The 23,954-nt window shown below is 45.7% G+C and overlaps 1 protein-coding gene across 1 annotated transcript; it reads right to left on the reverse strand.

Moving 5' to 3' along the window:
• Positions 1–13,641: 13,641 nt before the first annotated feature.
• zfp36l1b (zinc finger protein 36, C3H type-like 1b) lies at positions 13,642–19,387 on the reverse strand. Its single transcript, XM_030047455.1, has 2 exons — positions 19,251–19,387; positions 13,642–17,695 (listed from the first exon to the last, which is right to left on the reverse strand). Exons 1-2 carry the CDS (start codon positions 19,302–19,304, stop codon positions 16,685–16,687), a joined length of 1,065 nt encoding a protein of 354 aa, XP_029903315.1. The 5' UTR covers positions 19,305–19,387; the 3' UTR covers positions 13,642–16,684.
• Between the last annotated feature and the right edge of the window lie 4,567 nt (positions 19,388–23,954).

Raw genomic sequence — 23,954 nt, forward strand, 5'->3', positions numbered from 1 at the left:
CCAGCCTCATCTTCAAACATAAGCATTTTTATATTCAACAGTATTTTTGCTCTATCTTGTTTCAGTTCATTTTCAAGCTCGTCAGTGTAGATAAAAGTGTTGACTTATCGGTCTAGACGAATATTTCTGTGCTGCCGTGGAGCCGAGGAGTCAGAGCTCAGGTTCAACTCTGAAAACAGCTCGACCTCTGAAAATGAAATGTGTCATGAACAAAATGAACATTTCCTGTGTGTGTATGTCTGCGGCGTCACTTGCTCTCTAACTTTAGTGTGTATTTTTAATGGGTTAAAAATTCACAGCAGCAATAAAGCGTGGGCCAGGCCAGACGGCTCGGTGTTGTATTAACTCGTTATCGGGCCGGGCGTGGGCGGGTCACGGCCTCGCTCCTGTCTGACTCCCTCCTGGTGAAGTGAAGGACACAGGAAGCAAAGTTAACATTACAGTTGACAGCTGTGTTGAATTTTTGGGATTGAAATATCTCCGCTTTAAAACGTCCCCCCATGACTTTCCTCTCGACCTACTTTTCTTGCACAAACCAGCGTTCGATTTTCAGCGTCGTGCAGGGAAGCTGTGGTACTTTTTATATTTACAGCCTTCAATTAATGGCTTGTTGGCCGCCTCTTAAAACCCTGAAATCCAGCGGCCTTTCTAGTATTAAAACAAGTTGACATCAGCTTCTGTGAAACTGCAGGAATACACTCTTTCTCTGTTTGAAGTTTGAATTTTGAACATCAATACACTCCCTTATCACCCACACTCTAAAGATTGTTTTCCTTAATTGTCTGCCTGAATTTGATGGGTCAAAATAAGAAGACTGGAAAGACTGTTAATTTATTTCCCTTACTACTTATTTATGCATTTTGTTTTTGTACCATTCTGTCTCATGTTTGAATTTTGCTCTAATTTTTTATTGTCTTGACTTGTTGTTTCTCTCGCTCTTTTTGAGCTCTCTGTGTTTGTATTTCATTTCCTTACTTTTTTATCATTTGTGAAAACACATTAAATATATTTTAGAAAGAACCAAAACTCTCAGTGTCGTTAACTCAAATGAAAGCTCATGGAAAAAAAAAAAACTGAGAATGGTACTGTACACGCAGCGTTCATCCCTGAAACAGAACAGATCGTACTCCTGGTGTTGTATCGTATTGTAACTCACTTTTCAGTCGTGCACGCATTTTGAAAAGGACCAGAGGTGTAACTCCTGTACCTGAGACAGGTGAACGGGGAGAATCTGCCTCTGTGTTCTGTAGGAGTCGTACATTAAATGTGCAGGACTTTGTGTCGGTGACACTTTGGCAGGGCGGCGGTGCGATCTGACTGCGTGGCGCTCACATGGCGGACGGGCAGCAGGACTTCATATTTAGTGAAACAAGAACCTTAACTTGCATTGGCACCGGGTCACATTTTCAGCAGCCGGTTTTCTCCATCAGTCTGCACGGTTTCTCTGTGACTGGTAGAAAGATCAGAGCTGATACTGATTCAGAGAGTCACACGTGGCTTCATGGTTTCTGCCTTTTTATGTGGAAAGAAATGCAGACAACATGAAATGGTAATGATGGTTAACAGCAAATTAGGAATATTATGGGACATTAAACGCTATGATGGTGGATTTTCAAATGCAGGAGGGATGAACCTTTATTTATTTATTTTTTTTTTGTTCTGTCTTGAGAAAGGTTCTTGCAACCAAAACGTCGACAGACTCCCTTGAGTAAATCAGAGCAGAGGTGGAAAAGTGTGCGCGCAAATTGACTCTCCACTTCTGGAGTTGTATCTTCAGCGACTTTGATTCCCTGCATCACACAAGAGACAAAGCAAATAATGTGTGTGTTGCCTTCGTTTCATCCAAGATTGAGCCTAAAGCCCAGAATATTTTCTCATTGGACTTGACTTCCTGCTGTATCCAAGGTGTTTTGAGGCAGCACGTACGCCGCTGACTCGCTGTTTCCAGTGCAGTCAAACAAAAGACGTGTGAGCCTTACAGGTTAGTCAGGTTTGAATGAAAAAAAAAAAAAAAAAAAGCCACTTAGTCTTGTTTTCTTTGAAGTTAATTTTATTCCAAGGACTTGAGCAAGGTATTCAGGTTTGACCCGAAACAGGAGCATGGTAACCGAGCCCAACCCGAACCCAACAGGCATTGGTTTTTTTTGTGTATGTGCAAACTCGACCCGAGACTGAGATTTTGCTTGCCCTCGATCGCTAGTAGTGTTGTAGTCAAGACCACACCAACCGAGACCAAGACATTACCGAGACTAGAGAGTACCAAGGCCAAGACAAGACCGAGACATTTTGAGGTCGAGACCGAGACCCTCAAAAAGTGGTCTCGAGACCAAGACCGATCTCGAGTACTACAACACTAATCGCTAGGTTAGATTTACCACCTGAAACAGCCCATGTGATGCCTTCAGTGTTGCGTAAATTCTAACACTATATAGGAACTTTCCCAGAATTGACGGAAGGTCCATCATTTTTCACTAAAATAACAACGAGGTGACCGAACCCGGTCCAAGCCCAAACATATTTTCTTCATTTTTGTCCAAACCCGACCCGAGCTGGGCCGGGTATCCACACTCTATACACAGTCCTTAAGATGAGAGGGTGTTTCCTAAAGAGCTGGGTTTTTAGCCTCCTCTTATGGCACTTTTCCACGAGCACCTACTCAGCTCGACTCGACTCGACTCTACTCGGCTTGTAAGCTTTTCCATTAGGTGGTAGTACCTGGTACCAGGTACTATTTCAGTACCTACTCGGCCGGCGTTTCAAGCGAGCTGAGTCGAGCCGAAATGTGACGTAAGCGCTGTGCAGGCCACTGATTCGACAGGGAGCGACGACAGATGAAAGCGACTCCTTCACGAAAACCAAACCCGGAATTTTTAAAAGAAAACGGCGACCGTGCGCATTGATCATCAGTGAAGTTGGCAAAGTCGGAAAATGGCAAGCAAACCGGCACCGCGGTCAAATGAAGAGGTGGAGACTTTTCTGTGCTTGGTGGCGCAGAAAAGTCTGCGCCACCAAGCTCCACCGACGATGAGTTGGTACTCAACTGTAATGGAAAACGACCGAAACCGAGTCGAGCCGAGTAGAGTCGAGTAGGTGCTCGTGGAAAAGCGGCATTAGAGGCTGAGAGGGACTCCTAATGGAGTTTGGTGGCTCGTTCCACCACCGAGGAACCACAGAGGAGAAGAGCCCAGCTGCTGATCCAGGGCCTCGCTGTGCTGGAGGCTCCAGGCGTCGCTCCATGGAGGACAGAAGAGGGCAGGAGGGAGTGCACACCTGGACGAGCGAGTCCAGGTAGGCAGGAGCAGGTCTGGTTGCTGCCCTGTCGGCGAGGGACAGGAACATGGAGAGACGCGCTGTTTTGGGCTGGTTGAAGAACAAACACACCGTCTTGTCCGGTCTACCTTTGCTATGAAGTCCAGCAAACAGGAGATGCAAAGACAAAGGCCCAACCTGTCAGCAGGAGGTGGGAGGTGAACAGTGGGAGGTGAACGGTGGCTCCTGGAGGGCAGGCAGGCGGGAGTTTCTGCAGCCTCCCACAGACGTGTTGGCATCTCAGCAGCAGCACAGTGCGTGCAGTGTGCTGTGATCGCTGCAGTTAAACACTGCTGAGGCGCGTTGTGCTGCTTGGTAGGGCAGATTACAGAGGCCTGGGGGCGGTGGAGGGGAGAGGAGGGCAGGCTGGGTAGGTTTTCCACGCTGAGGCCTGGCGGCGGCGGCGGCGGTGGGGGAGGAGGAGGTGGAGGATTGGAGCTGGCGCAGCGACAGGGACGATGCAGAGTCAGCTGCTAATCGTCAGTATTTTTGACGAGCCGCTTGAACGAGATCCGTCAATCCTGGGAGTTCATGAAGGGGCAGGCTGTTGTTGCCATGACGCCCGTTCCCATGACTTCTGTTCCCATGGCCAGGAGCCTTTAGGGGAAGTTTGGCTGATTAGCTGAACAATGGTGTTATTTCGGGTGGTTCCTCCTCATTTTTTTTTTTTTTTTTTTCTGTTGTTTCGTTCCTGACGTGTGGACACACAGCCTGTCTCTGTCTGTCCGCCCCGAGGAGCATGAAGTAACTGCACACTGTTTGTTTACGGCTTGCAGCGGTGTGTGTGTGTGTGTGTGTGTGTGTGCATGCGTGCGTGCAGGGGGCTTTACAGCTCACTGCTAGTAAGAGGAGGAAAAGCACTGAGCAATAAGGCATTCATACACTTTCAAAAGCCTGTGTGTTTGTTTTTCTGGTCATATGGTGTTCGCTCCAGAGATGTTCTTTTCACTCCACTCAAAGCATCATGGGAAGTTTCCTCCCCTGTGGTGTCCTACTTTTGAATATTGCATATGTTTTAACCCTCTGTGACCTTTCAGCTGATCTCAGAGCTCCGATCACACAACATGAGGTTGATCTGATGCACCGTGGATCTCAGTTTGTCATGTATGATACAGTATATCATGTTACCATTAATATCATGTATTGATTATGTATTTTAAATATTGGATCAGTTACATGTTAAGCACAGATCAAACCTTTTTTTTTCTTTTAAGCATGTTCCCCAAGAATATAAATTCAGGTTTTTCAAATTTTTGGACTTTTATTCTTGGAAAACTGTCTACATATGACACAATCTCTCTCTCTCTCTCTCTCTCCCTCTCTCTTGTTCTTTCTCTCTCTCACACACACACACACATACACACACACACACGTACACACCCTCGATGTGTCTGTCAAGTTGATGAATGCTGAGTGATGACAGCCCTGTTTGTCTTGGCCTGTTCAGGGAAGAAAGCAATAATGTGGTTAAAGATAGAGAGAGAGAAAGGGGGAGGTGTGTTTAGGCAGAGCACCATCATCACACACACACACACACACACACACACACACACACACACACACCACGCAGCACAGCCTCAGGGCCGCTCTGAGCACTGACATGTTTCCACAGGTTGGCCGATGGGCCCGTCTCCACCTTCCTTCATGACAACAGTTTGATTTCTGTGAGACTTTCTTTAAAGAACGTAAGAAATGCCGATCACTGGACGGTTAACACCATGAGATCAAATCAATCAAGGAAGGAAGGAACTGACAATAAACACCAACAGAAGAGAAGAATGAAACAGTCAGGCCAAAAGTGAGTTTAAAGGAATATTCCAACGTTTTGGGCAAAATCCTCTTTCCCTGACTCTGTCCCCCAGACTGAGACCAGATGTTGGACACCAGTTTCTCCTCTGGACGTCCACTGGTTCAGCTCCTGTGGGTAGCATTTCATGTTAGCTTAGCATAAAGACTTGAAGTCTGTGGGAGTCGTTAGCCTGACTAAACCAAAAAAAAACCAAGATATGTATTTCAAAATGCTTGCCATAGGAACCAAACCACCGGTCTGAAGTGTCGACGTGTGACTCCGGCCGGGTCTCGACGGTTTCGGACAAAAATTTAGAAATGATGTTGGCGTTTGGGTCGGGTTCGGCCACATCAGGGTTATTTTAGTCAAACACTCGTGACACAAATAAAAATGTTAGACCCCCTGTCTGTTCTGGACAAAACTTCCGTGATGACGCTGAAGGCAACACGTAGGCTGTTTTCTGGAGATGGAGGAGAGGCTGAATCTCAGGCTCGGGTCAGGTTCAGACACAAATATCTGGCTTGATCCGCGAGAGGAAAACGATATCCAACATCTTGTCTCAGTCTGGGGAAATCAGAGAAAGGGTATTTTGCCTAAAACATCAGTATAATCCTTTAAAAAAAAAAGTTCTGTTTTGAGCTGAGATATAAAAGCATCATCAGGTCCTACTGTCAGTTTGGACCTTCACCTCAAAACCTCCGTCTCCTTCAGGTCAGACGGCAGAGCTCCTCTCAGAGAGCGCTGTTGCCCGAGGGTCCGTGAACAGATTCAGGATTCACTAATAAAAACTGTAAATCAGCTCTGCATGAACCAGGCAGCCGCTGAAGGAGGCCAGCGGGCAGAGCTCCGGGTTCTGGGCTCAGCTCCTTGCAGCCGCGGTTTGAGCAGGCTGACGTTTCAAATGCATTCGTTTCATCTCTGAACTCTGAATTGATGAGTTGTAAATTTCCAACCTGTGACAACATCATGTCAGCTCGGGGAAAATGGATGGAGCTTGAGGAAGACACTGCATTTTCCTCCTGGGTTAGTGCCCAAGAAGAAGATAAGACATGCATTTCCAGTGCTATCACTAACCTCTTACATCTTTTACATACATGTAATTCTTTGAGTTCTCTTTGTGGTCCACAGGGCAGGCTAGGCAAATGCTGTAGGCGCCTTCTGGCATGATGGCGCAGGGCAAGTGTTTATTGTACCTTCTGACAAAAAAAAAAAAGAAATTAAATAACACTTATCATATATGAGTTTTGTTTTGCTGCAATTAATTGTGCACAATTGTGTTTTTTTTTTTTAAACAAAGAAAACAACATTTTTAACCCCTTACTCTTTACATTTTTCCTCAAGTAATTAAAAACATAAGACTTTTTTTCGATCCTGCACCACAATGTCAGACATACTCTGTGACTGCGCCAGTGAAGCTACATCGCCTCCACATCACATCGCTTTAGCTTTTTCAAAACTGGCAAAAATATCCCAGCAAAACCAGAAGCGGGTCGCTGATGGACAGCTGCAGGGCACAGATGATCCACCAGGGGGCAGAAGACCTGGATCAGATTACATACGTCCGAGTTTTCAGGAAATCTTCGTGGCCTCGGAAACTCGTGTATCAAATATGATTCACTCCTGGTTACAGGTTTAATAAGGAAGGCTAATTAACTGAATAGCTACCATTATTAACGAGATGTGAAGCGGTCTTTGAGCTGCCGTGCCTGAACGTTCCTGCTTGGCATCGCTCCAAGTAATCACCAATTTTCTTGTGTGCTTTGACGTCACTTGAGCTGAAACCGGAGAAGCTGGAGTTTAAATGACAGCCAGATCTCAAACCTGTCAAGCCGTGCTGGGTGTCTGATCAGTTTGTTTTTGCAAAAGTCGGCACGTGTTGTTTTCCACGGTGACGAGTTTCAAGATGAACCGATCATGCAGCCAAATTACACAAAGCTTTCCTTGAGGCAAGCAGCAGTAATTTGATTGGTCCAATAAAATGTCAGTAGGCCGGGCCAAAGAATTACCGTTTTTCTGGCAAAGTAATCTCTTAGCTCTATGTAGCGCCTTCCTGAAGCTGTTTCCAAAGTGCTTCAGTGTGATGTTTTACTCTCGCTCAGATTAAAAACCAGAATGCGACTGGATAATCTACAGGAGCAGCTGGGATTTGGTGCCGCCAGTCTTCAAAAAAACATCTGAGAACTGACGCAGTTTAAGACGCTGTCAGACCGGTCCAGGACGCGTCGCTCGGACGACAGGCACCTCAGGGTGTCCACAAAGTCTCTTTACAATTTAAAAAATCTATTACAAAAGCAACTGCTGAGATATGTTAATCAGATTTGTTCTATTTACTCAGTGGCCATCAAAGTTTTTAATCACGTTGGACATCAGTGACCTGAAGCTAAAGGTCACTGATGCCGTTGCCACCATTGATGAGGCTCTGCTGCAGCCAACATGGCAAGAAATGAAGTAGCGTCTTGATGTGCTTCATGCAACTAATGGTGCCCATATAGAGGTGGATTAACTGAGGCAAAAAAAAAAAAAAACAAACAAAAAAAACTTCAATAAATTGCAATAATTTGCAATAAATTTGTTAAATTGTAAACAGACTTTATGGACACCCTATATTTTTAAAATTTTGTCCACGATCTCAAACGTTTCCGTGACTGGAAAATCGTGGCTCAAATCTCGTCTAATCCTGGCTGAAGTTGTGCTCCAAAAAAACGGAGGTTCAACTCAACACATCAGCTTATTTCTGCCTCCAGACCCACTATGCCTAAAAAAATATATAAAGAAATGAGTAGAGCAAGGCACTAACAGCCAGGGTTAAGGGTTTGATTCCCACTGGGGCTCCTCAGTGAATATTTAGGTGCTGGTGCTTTAGATGCAAATGATTATTGATCATTCAGCTTTATCTGATAGCTCTCTTTAAAATCTAAATTCAATCTGACATACTGCAGCAGTCCCAGGCTTTTCCAGCTACATGAAATCTGATCTGTCTTGTGAGGACAGCTGAATAATGTGTCTATGTAATCAAGTTGTTTCATAATTGGGGGCTGAGTGTGCACCTTTTTCTTTGCCTGGACCTGAGCGAGCGAGCGAGGTGCGGGCGAGCGAGCGGCGAGGCTCCTGCAGGTCGGATCAGCGAGGCAGCGCCGGTGCAGCGCCGTCTGGAAAAATCTGTGTCATAATAATGAGTGAGGAATTGGAGCAGGGTCACGAGGCCTGGTCTGCAGAGAGAGCAAAGTCCTCGCTCAGAGAGGACCGAGCAGCACACACACACACACACACACACACTCAAGATTACAGTCAGTACACTGTCAGATTCAGCTCGTCTCTGCCACTGTGCACAGTCGACCGTCCTGCTGACAAACTAAGAGCTTTCACAAACTGCACAATCTGTTTTAACAGCATCAAGTCCCACATTACTGAACCTCACAAATACAACAAATATCAAGAAACAAAAAACAAAAAAACAATGCAACTTTAACTTTTAGCATCCTGTTTCCCAGTAAAAATCTTGTATCTTGTCTTTTTGAATTCATTCCCATCAGTGATTTGCAGGAACTTCCTCGAATGCCTGAAGGCTTTTTCAAGGAATAATGTTGGGATACTTTCTTGATAAAGGGATCCTCGAGTGTTTAATGGCTTCCTTTTTGCAAGAAGGATCCCCGATGAACTCAGTTTTTAGTGTCTGTGTGTGTGTGTGTGTGTGTGTGTCGGAACATGCGCAGTGGTGATTTAGTGGTGAGTAAAAGCGTTGGGTAAACTCTGAACTAAGGGGGGGGGGGGGGGTCAACACAAGCAGAACAAACAGCAGCACAAACAGAAAAGCGTTTCATATCCTCCGAGGAGCGCCTCGTTTATTTTCTTGACAAGACGGGATGCTTCCATGTAACTCGCACCAGCGCGATGCCGTCGGCTATAATTTACCCTAATCCGCGGATAAACCCAGTCGGGGTGTATTTACTCTCCAAAACATTCTTGGGTACGCCGTATAAATTTCATCATGTTATTTGTCAATTATAATCTCACATCTTGGCAGTTCGAGCGGGTTCCAGTCGGCGTGGTGTTACCGGGGGATGTGCTCTGAAATCTTTTTCCTTGCTCGTCCCTACAAGCCGAGGTCCTCCCCCGTCTGTCCTAATTTACTTTCCCTGCGCTCATCATCCTATCTTTCAAACATGTGCCCGCTGAGCTCATCCCTCTTGGCTCCGATGGGGAGGTCTGGCTTTCCAGTGCAGAGAACTACAGGCTGTGGACCTCTGCCTCTGTTTGCTCCACTTTTTTTTTCTTTTCTTTTTGGTTTCACATGAGGAAAAAAGAAAAACAGCTGATAGGGGAACTGCAGTCTAAGGCGGGAGTGTTGCTCAACTGTAGTGGCGGTCTTCCCTGCAGCGCTGCTTAAAGGCGCAGGCGGCCAACACGCAAGCAACTCCCCCTTCCTGACGCTCGAGCCGCTAACGTGCTGCTGCTGCAGGGTTTGAACATGACAAGATCAGCACCCTGCTCCCCGGCACCTGTCGGGACAGGTTTTATTTGGCGGGCCGAGCCCCGTTCCGTGGTGTCCTCCCGTCATTAGGAGGATGAGAGCGTCTAATTTGAAAGGAGCGCCCCGGTCCTGTTGGGACTTCTGTTCAGCCGTCGTGAGCTCACGGCCTCTGCTCAAAAATCAACCCCGACTCACCCAGAGGTCTCCGTCCTTGTTTAAGAAATGTGGGAAATAAAACAGCTCAGAGAAACTTAAACTTGCTACACATCTGTAATTCCAGTGTGTCAAAACATTTGGCCGGCAGGTATTTGTGCAAAAAGAACCAGAAATCCATTAAAATTCGGGTACTTTGCCGAACGCCCCTTCGGTATCAAGGCTTTGTCCTCGCCCTTTGCTCTCTCTAACGTCACTATCAAATAAAGCAAAATGCCCAAAAAAATCGTCTTTAAACAAGGTACTTTGAAAGGAACTATTTATTCCCGTGCAATTCACTGCCGTTTTGTTTAAGAAATGTGGAAAAATTGTTCAGTGAAACTGGAAACTTACTGCACTTTGGTAATTCCAATGTTTGTGCAAAAATAACTGCAAATCCAGTAAAATTCAGGCACTTTGAAAGGAACTATTTTTTTCCAGGCCTATTCAGATCCAGTTGGGAGGGCAGAACCCATGAAGCACATTGGCTGAAAGTTTCCCTACAAAACAAAGCTTTGAACACGGTACTCATTTGGTATTAATGCCTGAATTCTGAGTGATTACAATCAAGAAAAACAGTCATTTTCACAGGTCAAGTATTCAGAAGATGTTAATTTCCTGTGCAAAACAACTTTCATTGCATTTTTGGAACGTGAATGGGAGAGAGGTGCTCGGACACCGTTAGCAACAAAAAAACTTCAATAAACAAAGATGCATCAACAGAAGCCATGTGGGAGCAGGCAGGCAGCTCATTGGTCAGGGTCGGACAGACGTCGCCAGACTGAAAGAAAGAAGAGAAAGGAAGTGGGGATGTTTTTTTTTTTTCCTCTCTCACTTTATTGTAGAAAACCATTTGGCCAACATGGTGTCAAACATGGGTACGGAGCGCCAGCAGCAGCAGCCTCGCACTGCAAAAACTCAAAATCTTACCAAGATTATTTGTCTTATTTCAAGTCAAAAATGTCTTATTACTAGTCAAAATATCTCATTACGCTTAAAATAAGACATGATCACCTCAGAAGGAACTTGTTTTTCGACAATTGTCTCTTGTTTCAAGTGAAAATTTGCTTGTTTCATTGGCAAAATTTGTTTCTTGTTTCTAGCTAATTTTCACTTATTTCAAGTGAATTTTCACTTTTTCCACTGGCAAATTTTGCCAATGAAACAAGCAAATTTTCACTTGAAACAAGTGAAAATTGTCTAAAAACAATTTACTTCTGAGGTGATCATGTCTTATTTTAAGCGTAATGAGATATTTTGACTAGAAATAAGACATTTTGACTTGAAATAAGACAAATAATCTTGTTAAGATTTTGCATTTTTGCAGTGCGGCATTTCAGCCTTGCAGAGCTCATTTGGGCTAAATACCAGTATATTTCCTTGTTGCTCCATTGCCTCATTGTGCTGCTGTGCTGCTCACTGCCAGCCACGGCGTGCACCTGAGCCGCGGCGTGCACCTGAGCCACGGCGTGCACCTGAGCCACAGGAGCTGCTTCAGCCCAGAGCCCACATTCACACCGCAAACGAACTCTGAGAGCTGATTTGTCACGGAGACCTCCTCCTCCTCCTCCTCCTCCTCCTCCTCCTCCTCCTCCTCCACAGGGTCTCAGTCCGGCTCGTGGGTCAGACCCTGAGCTGGGTTGCTGGTTTCACACCTGCCCAAACAAACCGCTCCAGGTGGGTGAGCCATTTTAGTCAGACTAAACCAGGCAGGTGTGAAAGCCACTTAGATCCGAAGAGGCGAGCAGCATAAGGAGCACGAGCACGTTGACGGGCAGTGAACGCCTCACTGAGGCTGCAGCATGAGTCCAGTCTGAGGTCTGCTTTTCTCACAGTTTAGTTGTTTTTTTTTTTTGTTTTCTTCTCCTGTATCTACTCCCAGACCTGTTTTCTCAGTCACTGCTGGACGTCAACTGCAATCCAGTCTTTCCTGCTTACAATCTCACAGTTTTCAAACGTCTCTCTCCTCCTCCTGCTCCTCTGTTTAGTGTTTCCCTGCACTGCGATCTGATGAACTCCATGTGTGTATAGTTAGCAAACTTTCTATGCTTTGATTAGTCAAAGGCCTACGTATTAATTTGTCGGATGCTGGAAGGTGTGGATGGGGCTCCAGCAGAAAGAGCTGCTGTCCATCCCCCCTGTGAATCTGGCCTCCACTCAAAACAACTTAACAGGGTCTTGAAACTGACTTGGAATCAGCCGAGTTGGTCTTGACCACAGTCCAGCCCCGAAGCCCCGGCGGCGTTAGGACCTCATGTGACCTCACACCGGACCGCCGCCTCACAGGGGTTAAAGAGGTGAGTCCAGACGCTCTGAGCTCGATCAGGAGGTGGGAAGTGAACAAAACAAGAGATGTTCTTTGGTTCAGGGGTCAGAGTGCCACAATGAGAGCAGGAACTCCCAGCTCCTTTTTGTTTACTTGGGAGCTGAGCCCCACTTCATCTACTTTTCTCCGGGGAAATAAAGAGTTGGATTAAGAGGTCTCTGCAGGGAGAGAGGCCGATTTACAGCTCACAGGTTTCTGCTGTCAGCTGCTGAAAGGTGCATTTAAGCTGCGAGTTGTCGATGGGACAGATGAGATTATGTTCACCGGCACGTCTAGAGGTTCAGTCCCATCAAGCATGTCGGGAGCGGTCTGTTAAAACCATTCCCTCCTCCAGTTTGGCCTGTTGAGGCGAGTGTGAGCGGTTTGAATCGAGGTCACACCAGAAGACGGGTGTGCATCATCCTCCAGGCGAGCCGGGGGAGAATTTATTAAGAGTGAAAAAGGAACCGGACCATCTGCAGGACACGACCCCGAGACCCAAAGTCTTCTGGACGTGAGACAGATGCTGAGACCTGACAGCTGTTACTCGTGTTTGGAAAGCCTGGCAAAACAAAATGTACCGAGAGCAAACTGCAGTCTGCTGCCGACGCTCGTGTTCAGCTGTTTCTTTGTTTTAGTTGTCATGAACACCAGAGAAGGTAAAAATCCCTGCCACTAAAATCTCTAGGCGATCACAACTCTGTCCGGTAAACAAGCTGACTGTGAGTCCATGTGATTTTTATTTACGAGCCCTGCTTTGCTCATGGCCCATAGGCAGTGTGAACGTAAATGAACCAAATACAAACAAAGGAAAACTTGGAGCAAAGAAAACAAAGTGAAAATGTGCTCGCACCCTTCAATACCCTTGAGCAAGGCACCGAGCCTCGGCTGCACCGGCGGCTAAATTCAGGAAGTGAAGACGTTTTGAGGTTTGGGTCTGCCAGGGGGTGAGAGACACACGCAAACCGAACCTGCAACTCATCGATTCAAAAGGAAAACGGGGCCGGACCGGGACGCCGAGAAAGTCAACACCGAAACTCCAGCCCGGCCGTAACCATGGCGACAGCCGGTGAAAGGTCTTGAATTTCAGATGAGGAAGCCCGGTGAAGTTCAGTGCCTCTCTTTGATTCCAGCCAGCCCGCGGAGAGAGAAAAGCACTCCATCCTGGACAATGGCTCTGGAGGAGGCGGAGGAGGCGCTGCAGCGACGGCACACAAGTTGCATTTTCCTTCTCGGGACACTTTTCTCCTGCCAAGACGCTAATAGCTGTTTTGGTGGTGGAGGAGCCTGATTTAATGTAGTGGAAAATGAACGGATGCCAGCTAACATGGCAGCCGGTGGAGGCTTTTATCAAACACACCTCGCCACAGCGTGAGCGCATTACATCTTCACCCGTGGGAGCTGCACCCGTAACCGTCACGGCGCTGCTGACTCACACCACTTAAAGATCATAATTCAACACCGGTGAAAAATAAGTCTTTGTTTGATACCGGTTCGACCTTGTAATTTTCCTGATATTTTCCCCTCGGGAGGAATGAGTGACAGCAGCTCTCCGCACAAACAGGAAGTGACACGTTCAATAGAAATATGGGTTTATTGGTTTAAACTGCAATCTGTCATTACAAAACAAAAACAAAAAAATACATGAACAAAGTAATTACTGTAGTGAACAGCAACAGCTGCTAGAGAATACATTCAACAGTTGCTTTTCATGTGTCAATCCTGTTAACCTTTAACCTACAAGAATACGCTTTAGGCTTTTATCTGCTCTGTTATACAAAAATATGAAGGCACAACATTTGGGAAACCTGGAATGTATTCATAGGCACTTCATGGGAGAGAAAAAAAAAAAGAGTGGTCAAAAAAAAAAAAAAAAAGATTTAACCTTAACACATCATCTACTTTGATGACTAAAAGTGCTAGTAAGTGTGCGTGGTGTTGTGGAACAGGCAAGCTTCCATTATCGTTTCAAATAAGAGCTTAAAATGTCTCGTTTTTGTCGTGTACAGCGAGACCCGACACGGAGTCCAGGTGACTCGGATCATCAAATGAGAATTCATCCCAGTGAAAAGACACTGAAACACCGAGGACAGGACTGTTACCCGAGCCGCTCTACATTCTAGAGGATGAGATAAACGGCTGCCCAGAACTGGAGCAGGGATTTAAAAAGCCTCAACGCACTGGAAGCGCTCGTTAACGCTCGTCTCTCGCTGCTCCTGACGGGACGTCTCTGAGCAGAGCTCCTGCACGGCCCGGCTCAAACTCCTCACGCTGTCATTTCTGGATTTCATCTGGAACTTTCTGTGCTGAGTGATGTATGCAGATGGACATTTGGCCCATTAAACTCTGTGGAGGGTTACTCCTCAGAGCAATCCAATGTTTACTTTCATGTATATCATTTCTATACATTTTTTTGTGCAATTTCCACACTTGTTAGGAGACAAAGAAGTTGCCAAATTCTTTTTCCAAATATTTCCCAGCTTTGCAGCGCCGTGCAGGAACTCTGTGTGAAGCACCGACGTTTACATGCTGAACAACTGCATGGCACTAGCTTAATTACCTGCTTATTTTGCGGTCGCCGTATTAGCTTTAAAAGTCATATTGTCGTGAAATACATAAATGGTGTAGACAGTCCAGAGGACCTCACAAAAGCCCGAGTGTGTGCAGGAACGCTGCACACACACACACAGGCACGTCAGGGAGGAGGAACAAAAAAACAAAAAAAACCAAAACAAAGTGACACTATAACGCTTCCAGTGCGTTTCTGCATGATGACAGCAACAGAGAACCTGAAACCGCAGTCCAACATGAGGGAGGAGAAAACAATAAATTAAAAAAAAAAAGAAAAGAAAAAAACGCAAAACCCTTTTGCATTTTGTTTTAAATTAAGATTCACTTTCAAAATAAATCAAGTGTAGTTACAAAAATGTCATTGCAGTATAATATATTAACTGTGAAAAAAAAATAACAAAAAACAGGTCTTCACAATCTTGCGATTAATACGGAAGATCATAATTTAACATAAAAGAAAATATATTCTATTGTTTCATTATCCAGATAAATACAAAATAAAAATGCTTAAGATCAGCAATAAATACATTTTGATAAGTTAAATAAGCAGTGACAAGCAAAACCCTCACTCTGGGGGTTTTTGAAATAAACTAAACAATAATATAATAACAATAATAATAATAATAATAATAATAATAATATTGAACAAGGTGGAATCGACAGAGCGTTGGTGCTCGTTTGATTACAGACAGCAGGCCGAGACGCTGATCTCAGCCACAGAGTTGATCTGCAGGGTTTTGTGGTCGTTAGATGGGGATGAAAACACGGAGCTGGACTAATGCTGCTGTGATGACGACAACGTGACACAGTTTGAAAGGTTAACCCGACGCTCAGGGTGGGAAACTAACACCCAGAGAACATGCCAGCTGCTGGGGGGGGGGCGGTCCGCTCTTCCTCCCACTGGGCAGGTGGATCTGAGGCCAGTGGACCATCACCTGCCATCCACACACCCACTGGCTGGTTTCAAAACAACAACAACAACAACAACTTGTGACTGGTTCAATTTTTTGGATTCACCTGATTGTGTAGCACAGAAAAACAAGTTTCCCACCCGGCTAACTTTCTGCACCGCGGACCACCAGAGAGACCCTCACACTCGGGGTCGTGGGCTTGTGATGATACAAGGCACATAGCACCAGCAGAAAGCCACTTTTCATTCCAACCTGGCTACAGAAGCAAAGCAATTGTGTTTTAGCCCCTTATCTGAAAAAAATAAAATAAAATAAAATAATAATCACCATTCAACAAGTGAAAATATAAAACAGGGTGTATGATTAAAAGTACAAAATATAGCTGTGGTCCAATATTCTTGGCTTCATGAGAGAAAACGCACACCAAGGCACTTTTTTTAAAATCGTTTCAGCTCAACGATCCACTGATTTCTCTTGTTACTTTCATATGGTGGTGATCTTTTAAAAAAAAAAAAAAAAAAAAAAAAAAACATGGAGCAGTGATTTGTCAAAGGCCTCTGGGTTTCAAATGCTGGGAAGTGTAAGGCAGCAATACACAACACTGAAGATACACAACACTGCTGCACACCAGCGGAGGTGAACACACACTCGTCCCGACACTGGAACACAGACTGTCACTCCTCTTGCTCATGATAGATAATATTAATTATTTTTATCTGATATCTCAGCTACTTCTCACAATCATTCACATTCATTCACCCATGGCACTGGTGCACGGCACAGACGAGGAATATGACTCTTGGTGGCCAACTGCCTGTTGTGATTAAGAGACAGCGTGGAGAACAAAAGGCCGACTGTTGCCTGGATCAGACTGATCTGGATGCAGAGGGGATGGGGAGTCCGTGAGTGGAGAAGGAGAGGGCTTATGATCCTCAAGAGAGGAGGCAATTCGGTTTTCCGATTTGACTCAGTGGCTACAACAATGCACACAACTGTCCGCTTCTCCTGTAAACAAGGCCGGGAGGAGAGGACGAGGAGGTGTCGGTGGTGACGAGGAGGCAAAGTGATCTCCAGCTTCCTCTCTTTCTCTGCTCTCTCTTAATCACTCCATCTCCAGGCCCGAGGATGCAGACTCCTTAATCGTCGGAGATGGAGAGCCTGCTGAAGATGGGGAGGCGGCGCGAGGCGTCCAGGACGGGCGACTCGGAGCCGCTCTGGCTGCCCAGGCTGCTCTGGTAGCCCTCCTGGTCGGACAGAGAGTCAGGGGGGCTGGGAGGGCTCTCCGATGTGGGCCGGAAAAAGCAGGGGGCGGTCGGGGAAGGGGGGGCGGGGCCCTGAGGCTCCGCGTGAGAGGGCCCCAGGCTGGGGCCAAACAGGCTGGCGAGCTCCTGGCTGGAGTAGGTGAAGGGGTTGCTCTGCCACTCCGTCAGGTCTTCGGTGGAGAACATTGGCGGAGGCGTGACGGAGGTGGGGCTGTCCTGCAGGCCGCCTGAGCTGGGGAACCCGGCGAAGCTGAAGCTGTGCTGCAGCCGCGGGCGCTCCAGCTTGTTGAAGGCAGAGAGGGGAGGCGGGCCGCGGCGCTCCTCGGCGTTGTGAATGAAGTGGCAGCGGGGGCCGTACGGGCAGAAGCCGATGGTGTGGAAGGTGCGGCACAGCTCGGTTTTGTACTTGGGGTGGCGGCTCAGGCTGCGCAGCTCGTGTATCCCGTGGGCGAACTGGCACTTATCGCCGTACTTACAGGTACCATTCTCTTCGAAGGGCCGGCACAACTCAGTCTTGTAGCGGCTGGAGTTGATCTGACCGCCGCCGCCCACGCACGATTGGCCGCCGGGCCTCAGCCTCTCCCCCGTCTCCGAGTAGGAACGGTCACGGAAACGGTTCTCCTTGTTGTTGCTGCTGCCCACCAGGACAGTGGGGTCTGTCTTAAGGCTGTTGATGAATTGGTTCTGGTTGAATTTGGCGTTGGGGAGGGTTACTGAGTGGCGGCGCTGAAACAGGCCTCCTGCAGAGGGGGCCCCCACCACCTTCCTGTCCAGCAGGGACCCAGTGGGGGTGCAGGAGGAGAGGCTGGCACTGGAGCAGGGGACAGATGTCAGGTGGGGTCCACCGAGACTGTTGTTGTTGCTGTAGTTCAACATTTTGTTGTTCTACAAAAAAGGAGAAACATCAAAATTAGAAAAACATCTGACTGCCAGCGCAATGCCTTCACGTTTCCAGCACATTCCACGACTACCCTGGCACATCTCCATGTCCTTAGAGATGACACACTGTGTTTGGCTCGCTGACTGGCAGCTCATACAGTTTCCCAAATGTAAGCAACTTGCAGCCACTATACTGCGTATCCTAATGCCGTGAATGTGCAGAATCAACAGTTAGTGCAGACAACACAGAGACAAACTGGCACAGATCTGACGTTGCATAAAGTGACCCGATTTTAAAACTGCAGGCTTTTCCTTCACTTCACCGGTAAAGTGATCAAATTCCCTGACATTCCCGGTACACGGAGGGCAGCCGTGCCATCTGTGTAACTCTGCCCAGGATGTCGACGTGGGATCCAGAGCACACTTCAGCAAACACAGCTCAGCTCTGTGCATCAGAGTACAGTCTGTCCTGCACAGGGGGGGCGCGTTTGTTTTAATGGCAGGCAAATTAAACACCCATCGGTTTCTTTGTCTCATCTATTCTATGCTGTCTTATTCACTCTTCCATCAATAACCCCTTCATCACGTTTTCACCAATTTCTTCTGAGCGGCTCGTGCAAGCAGAAGGCTAACAGGTGACTGGCAAAAATCGCATGATTCATACGGAGTTACTGTTTTCTTTCTTTTCTTTTCTTTTCTTTTTTTTTTTTAAATGCATGTGGTTTTGCAGCTACATGCGGGTATGAGAGGCTGACTCAAACTGATCACTGCCACTTTTTAAACAGAGAGACCATCGATCAAACTTCACAGCGCCGCACACATGCGCTTGGCACAGCAGCTCCATATAAAAAGTCATGTTACTTTGGCCGCTGTCACAACAGGGCTGTGTCGCAATTTTATATCCCGACTTTACAATTTAATCACGGCGGCAATACAATAAGGTTGGGCTAACGTCAGCTAATTAAACTCATACAAAGTCCCTGGGCAAAGTCCCGCAGCAGCAGCGAGCTGGCGGCTCGGTGCGGGACGGGACAGCTAACGCTAACACACCGAGTCAGCAGCAATAAACAGGTTATAACATCAAAACACGACAATCAGCTGACAAATGAGTAAAGCGCCAGCAAAGTGGTCCTGTTAGCTCCCGCTGACCTCATGTAGAAGCACCAACACGGCCGCGAAACTCTGATTTAAACTCAAATCCAACTCACGGAGCCGCTGTGCGCCAAGCCGCGGCTAGCTCCGCTCAGCTAGCACCAACAGCTAAAACAGCTATCGATCCACACTTTGACTGATTTCTCTAATCAAATCAAATGTCTGCAGCTCTTTGCACTGGTCAAAAGAGACGACCTGACGCTTCCCTTACGTAACGGTGCGTTAACGAGGCCAGTCAGCAGGAATGCGGCTAAAGCAGTAAAAGTTAAACCTCCAGCTTGCAGGGCAGCGTGGCTAAGCTAACGAGGCTAATGAGGCTAATGCTGTTAGCGGAGCAGCGTCCTGCTCCTGCGGGGAAAAGCCCCTCGCTCCGCGGCCGCCTCGCCCCGGGCCGCCGGCCCCTCCTTACCTTGTTGGAGACTTCACTGTACTCGAAGAAAGGAGAAATGATGGTGGCTGTCATGTTTGCTGGCTGACTGTAGAGACGTAGGGCTGGTGGTGGTGAGCGGTAGTCCAGATTCAGTGCGTCCTGCCCCGCAGAGAGCCCCCTCTGTCCCGCCTGCCTCCTGCGCACTTCCTTTTCACCAGGCGGCAGGCATGGCCCGGCGGGGGGCGGGGCCAGCGGCTGACTGACAGGCGCGGCTCTCGGCGCACAGCGGCCACACGGCGGGGCGGTACGGCGGCCTGTCAGGGCCAGTGAGGGGGACCTGAGCACAGACAAACAACAACAACAACAAGTCAAATAGTCACTGAGATTATAGTCGTAACTTTGCAAGACAAAAACTCACAACTTTATGAGAAAAAAGTCAAAAACTCAGATATAATAAAGTCACAAGTTTTGTAAAAAAAAAAAAAAAAAAAAAAATTGAAGAAATAGTTTTACTTTGTTTTATTTATTTATTTATTTATTTATTTATTTATTTATTTATTTTTTGGTCAAGGAACCACATCACTGTATCACTTTACTTGGCTGAATCTGGTTCTTGGTTCCTTGACCACAAAAAAAAAGTAAAACAAAAACTGTTTTTCCAATATTTTTCTTATAAATTTGTTACCTTATAATCTCAGAATTTCTATTTTTTTCCCCTCATAAATTTAAGTTTTTTACTTTTAAACTTGTGACTTTAATCTCAGAGAATTTCTATATTTTTTTCTCACAAATGTGTGACTTTATAATCTTTGAATATTTGATTTTTTTCTCATTAATATGTGACTTTTTTTGTTGCAAATTAATTTCAGAGAATATGCAGAATATATATATATATATATATATATATATATATATATATATATATATATATATATATTGTAAATTTACGACTTTAATGATGGAAATGGAATAATCATTGAGTTTTTTTTCCCCTTACAACGGCCCTAATATGCTGTCATAATTATTTCTATATAGATAGATAGATAGATAGATATAGGTAAAGATATGTGTGTGTGTGTGTGTGTGTGTGTGTGTTAAATTAGAGCCGAATGATATACTGGTATCATATTGTTATTTGTGTGATATTAATATCTTAAAGGGCAACAATATGGACGATATTAAAGTAAGAGTTGGGGTTAAAATCTAAAAAATACTTTGTGAAGTCACTGCATTTTTCTACATGCAGTTGATGTTATTATGCTGTTTATTGAAGGATGCTCCATTTTCACTGTTGCAGCACTTAACATTTCAAACGAGTGTGAACCCACAGTCATGTCATACAGCCATCAAGATATTTGGCGTTGATATGGAGACATTTTGCCCGTATCGTGCAGCCCGAGATTAAAAGATTGCGCTGCGGCTCAGACGCCGGCTGCCAGCTCCACTTGGGTGCAACTGAGGACTCAAACTGCCAGCATGAAATGTGCCCAGCAAAAATAACTTCATAACATGTTTATTTTCTGAAGTATATTTAGTGAACTTTTGTGGTGCAAGTTTTTCATTCTTTGTTTCTTTTTTTTCTTTCAGCATCAGATATAAGTCAGTCAGTGAAGTCCAGCCCTGATATGACAGAGCTGTCTGTGCACATGCTTTTCAGCTTTTTCTGTTGATTATTTCTTCACTTTGAAGCTGACAGTTTCACTTTCCATTGTGAAGGTGATGTGGGTCACAGCGCCTTGAGGAGTTTCAGTTTCTCAGTCTGGGTTTCAGTTTTAGTGTCTAAAATGTTGGTTATCAGCAGCCTCAGTCCAAAAGGCTCAGTATCAGCCTCCAAAAGCCCACATCAACATGAACGCTTCCCCGCTGATAACCAGACTGGTGCAATGTTTTTCACTCTGCACTTGCCAGCCTTTTTCTTTTGGCAGGCTGCGAGTGGTTTCTGGGGCTCGTTTTGAGTATCACTTCTCTTTTTATGAAACATGTTTTTTTGAAGCTGGACATCAGACTCAAGGCTTTTCATCATGCCACCCAGTTTGTGGTTTCTTTCTGTGCGCCGCCTCAGAGCTCAAAGCAGGCCTCGCCGTCCGGCCGCTCTCAGCATCACACCAGGCGGATGAACAGTCCTGTACGACACTTTGAATGACTTGGCTTGTTGAATTTTGATGGGTTTTTTTTCTCAGTTAGCCGAGCAGAGCAGATAAGACTGTGATGCTGTCATTCAACAAACAGCCGTCACTCACAAGTCAGTGGGTTCAGTCCTGGTCGCTGCACAGCTGACGGACGAGATGCACATCATCACGTTTGATTTTCCTCACACACCGAGTCAGTGATGTCCTGATCATGCTGAATACGAGACACAGCCGGAGCTTTCTGATTGGCCGTTCAGCCTGACCAAAGGGCATACCGGTTTGGAAAAGCCCCGAGATCTGTGGCTGTTGAATCCACAATTTCATCTACATCCTTTATTTTTCTTCTTCCACCTGCAAAAGACCTTAGATGAACACTCCAACATTTTGGGCTAAATACCCTTTTCTATCCCCGACTTCCCCAGACTGAGACCAGATGTTGGACACCATTTCCACCTCTGGATGTCCAGTGGTTCAGTTCCTGTGGGTAGCATCTCCTGTTAGCTTAGCATAAAGACTTGAAGTCTATGGGAGTCGTTAGCCTGGCTCAGTCAAAGTGAAAAATTCAACCTTGCAGCAGCTCTGAAGCGTCTGACTGACACAGAGGATGGGGTGGATCTGAAACACAAAGCGGTTAAAAGATGAATGAGTCCAACATTCAGACTGTCCCGTCAGAAACCTGAGTTCAAATCCACATCCATGCTAAACCAGTTTGTTTGCAGAGTGTTGGCTAATGTTAGCTAACGTCGCTAACTAAAATGTCCTTACCTTTACCTTAACCTAATCTTCACCTTAACCAAGTGTTTTACCAACGTTAGTTAACAAGCTAAGAAGCTAACGAGCTCATGATTAGGTAATGCTAAGAAGCAAAGTGTTGCGTGTCATTGTGACGCCTCGGCGACATAAAAACTCAACACTGCCACTGTTTCCCCCGGTGGCCCGGCGGCGGTACTGCAGGCTGTGGCAGGATGTCAGGCTGCTCAGAGGTCAGCTCGCCGTGTAACCTCAAAACAGATTTAACATAAATATATTCTTATGTATGTGCCACTTCCAACACAGCATATGGTGATAAACACACACACACACACACACACACACACACACACAGTGAGACGTCATGCAAACACACTATTAGAAAGTGGACCACACAGACAGTGACATGGTTTTATTGCGCGCTATAAATTTTCTCTGCTGTGGGAAACGAGAAAACAGAAAACACTGCCGAGGGAAAGAAACTCTGTGATGCTCTAAACAAAGCAGCACTCTGTGTGGGATTAACCGGGATTACGGGACGCAGACGGGGGGATGGCACTTGCAGTCGACTTGGATCGACTTGAAAACATCGGAGTGTAAAATTCATTCCCTGATTCCATGAGGTTCAATAACGCCACCGAGTCGGCTGCATGTTTTCTGTTTGAAGGTGGATTTGAGCCTCATTCAGCACTTTCATTTCCTCTCTCTCTCTCTCTCCGTCTGTCTCTCTCTCTTCTTTTCTTGCCATCACTACATTTGTCAACTTGTTTTTTTCCGTCCTCAGCCTTGGGCTTATTGGTTTGAGTCTTCCTGCGGTGTGTATGAGAGGGTCATACACTGTGGTTCCCATACTTCTGTTAACCATCCTCATTAAATTGCCAGAATATGGTTTTCCCTCAGTTATTGCATTATTTCGGGTTATGGGTTCCCTCAGAGGGGGACAGTTTGTTTCTATCCTCGTCTTACCGCAACTTAATAATATCAGCTGTCTTCACGTCTCCTTCTGCAGTTCCCCTCGCAGACCTCAGCTGTTTTTTGTTTTTCATTTTTTTTCTCTTTTTCATTTTTTTTTTTTTTTTTTTTGCACCCTGCAGATTACAGAGGCGAGTCTTATCACAAAGCTATCTGACTCTGCAGTGAATGCATTAGCCAGCAGCTTTGACTGATTAGGAAAGATATAAATACAGAGCAGAAGTTTTTGTTTTTTTTTATGTGTGTGTGTGTGTGTGCGTGTGTGTGCTTCAAGTCTTGATGGCCATAAAAGAAATCTGGTTTTGCTTACTTTCTGTCCACAGGGAGGTCAGAGGTCAGAGTCAGCTATAAACACAGCAAGAAAGAAAAGAGAACGCCAACACACGACCAAAATACACACCGAGCAGTTTTAGGCCATAAAAATGATTCAAATGACAGTTAATATTTATTTCAGTTCATTCAAGATACAAGAAAAGATGTTTTCTGTCCGTCTGGTGAAGTTTCCACCGAGCGCAGTGAGGCGGAACGGATTTTGGTTTGTTTTGTGGGGCTCAAACATTCAGAAATGTTCATGTGAAAAACAGCACAGACAGTAACAGCACAATCCGTAACACACGCAGCATAATCCTCAGGAGGTGAAGAGATTCTGAGATTATAAAGTCACAAATTTATAAGACAAAAAAAACTTGGGAAAATTGTTTTTTTCTTTTCTTTCCTGCAGCTGATCACCTTTTTTTTCTGATAAATTTGTGTTTTTTCCTCATAAATTAGCAACTTTAATCTCAGAGAATCAGCGTGTTTTTCCTGCAAATGTGTAACTTTATAATCTCAGAATTTCTCAGAGTTTTTGTCCCATAAATTTATGGGTTCTTTTCTTGTGAATTTGCCACTT

Source organism: Myripristis murdjan, chromosome 24, assembly GCF_902150065.1.
Source record: "Myripristis murdjan chromosome 24, fMyrMur1.1, whole genome shotgun sequence".
In the NCBI taxonomy this organism is placed as follows: domain Eukaryota; kingdom Metazoa; phylum Chordata; class Actinopteri; order Holocentriformes; family Holocentridae; genus Myripristis; species Myripristis murdjan.

Coding starts and splice junctions, on each gene's coding strand:
- zfp36l1b (XM_030047455.1), bottom strand. CDS start 19,304: ATGACAGCCACCATCATTTCTCCTTTCTTCGAGTACAGTGAAGTCTCC. Junction 17,696..19,250: donor ACAGTGAAGTCTCCAACAAG/GTAAGGAGGGGC, acceptor CCTTTTTTGTAG/AACAACAAAATGTTGAACTA.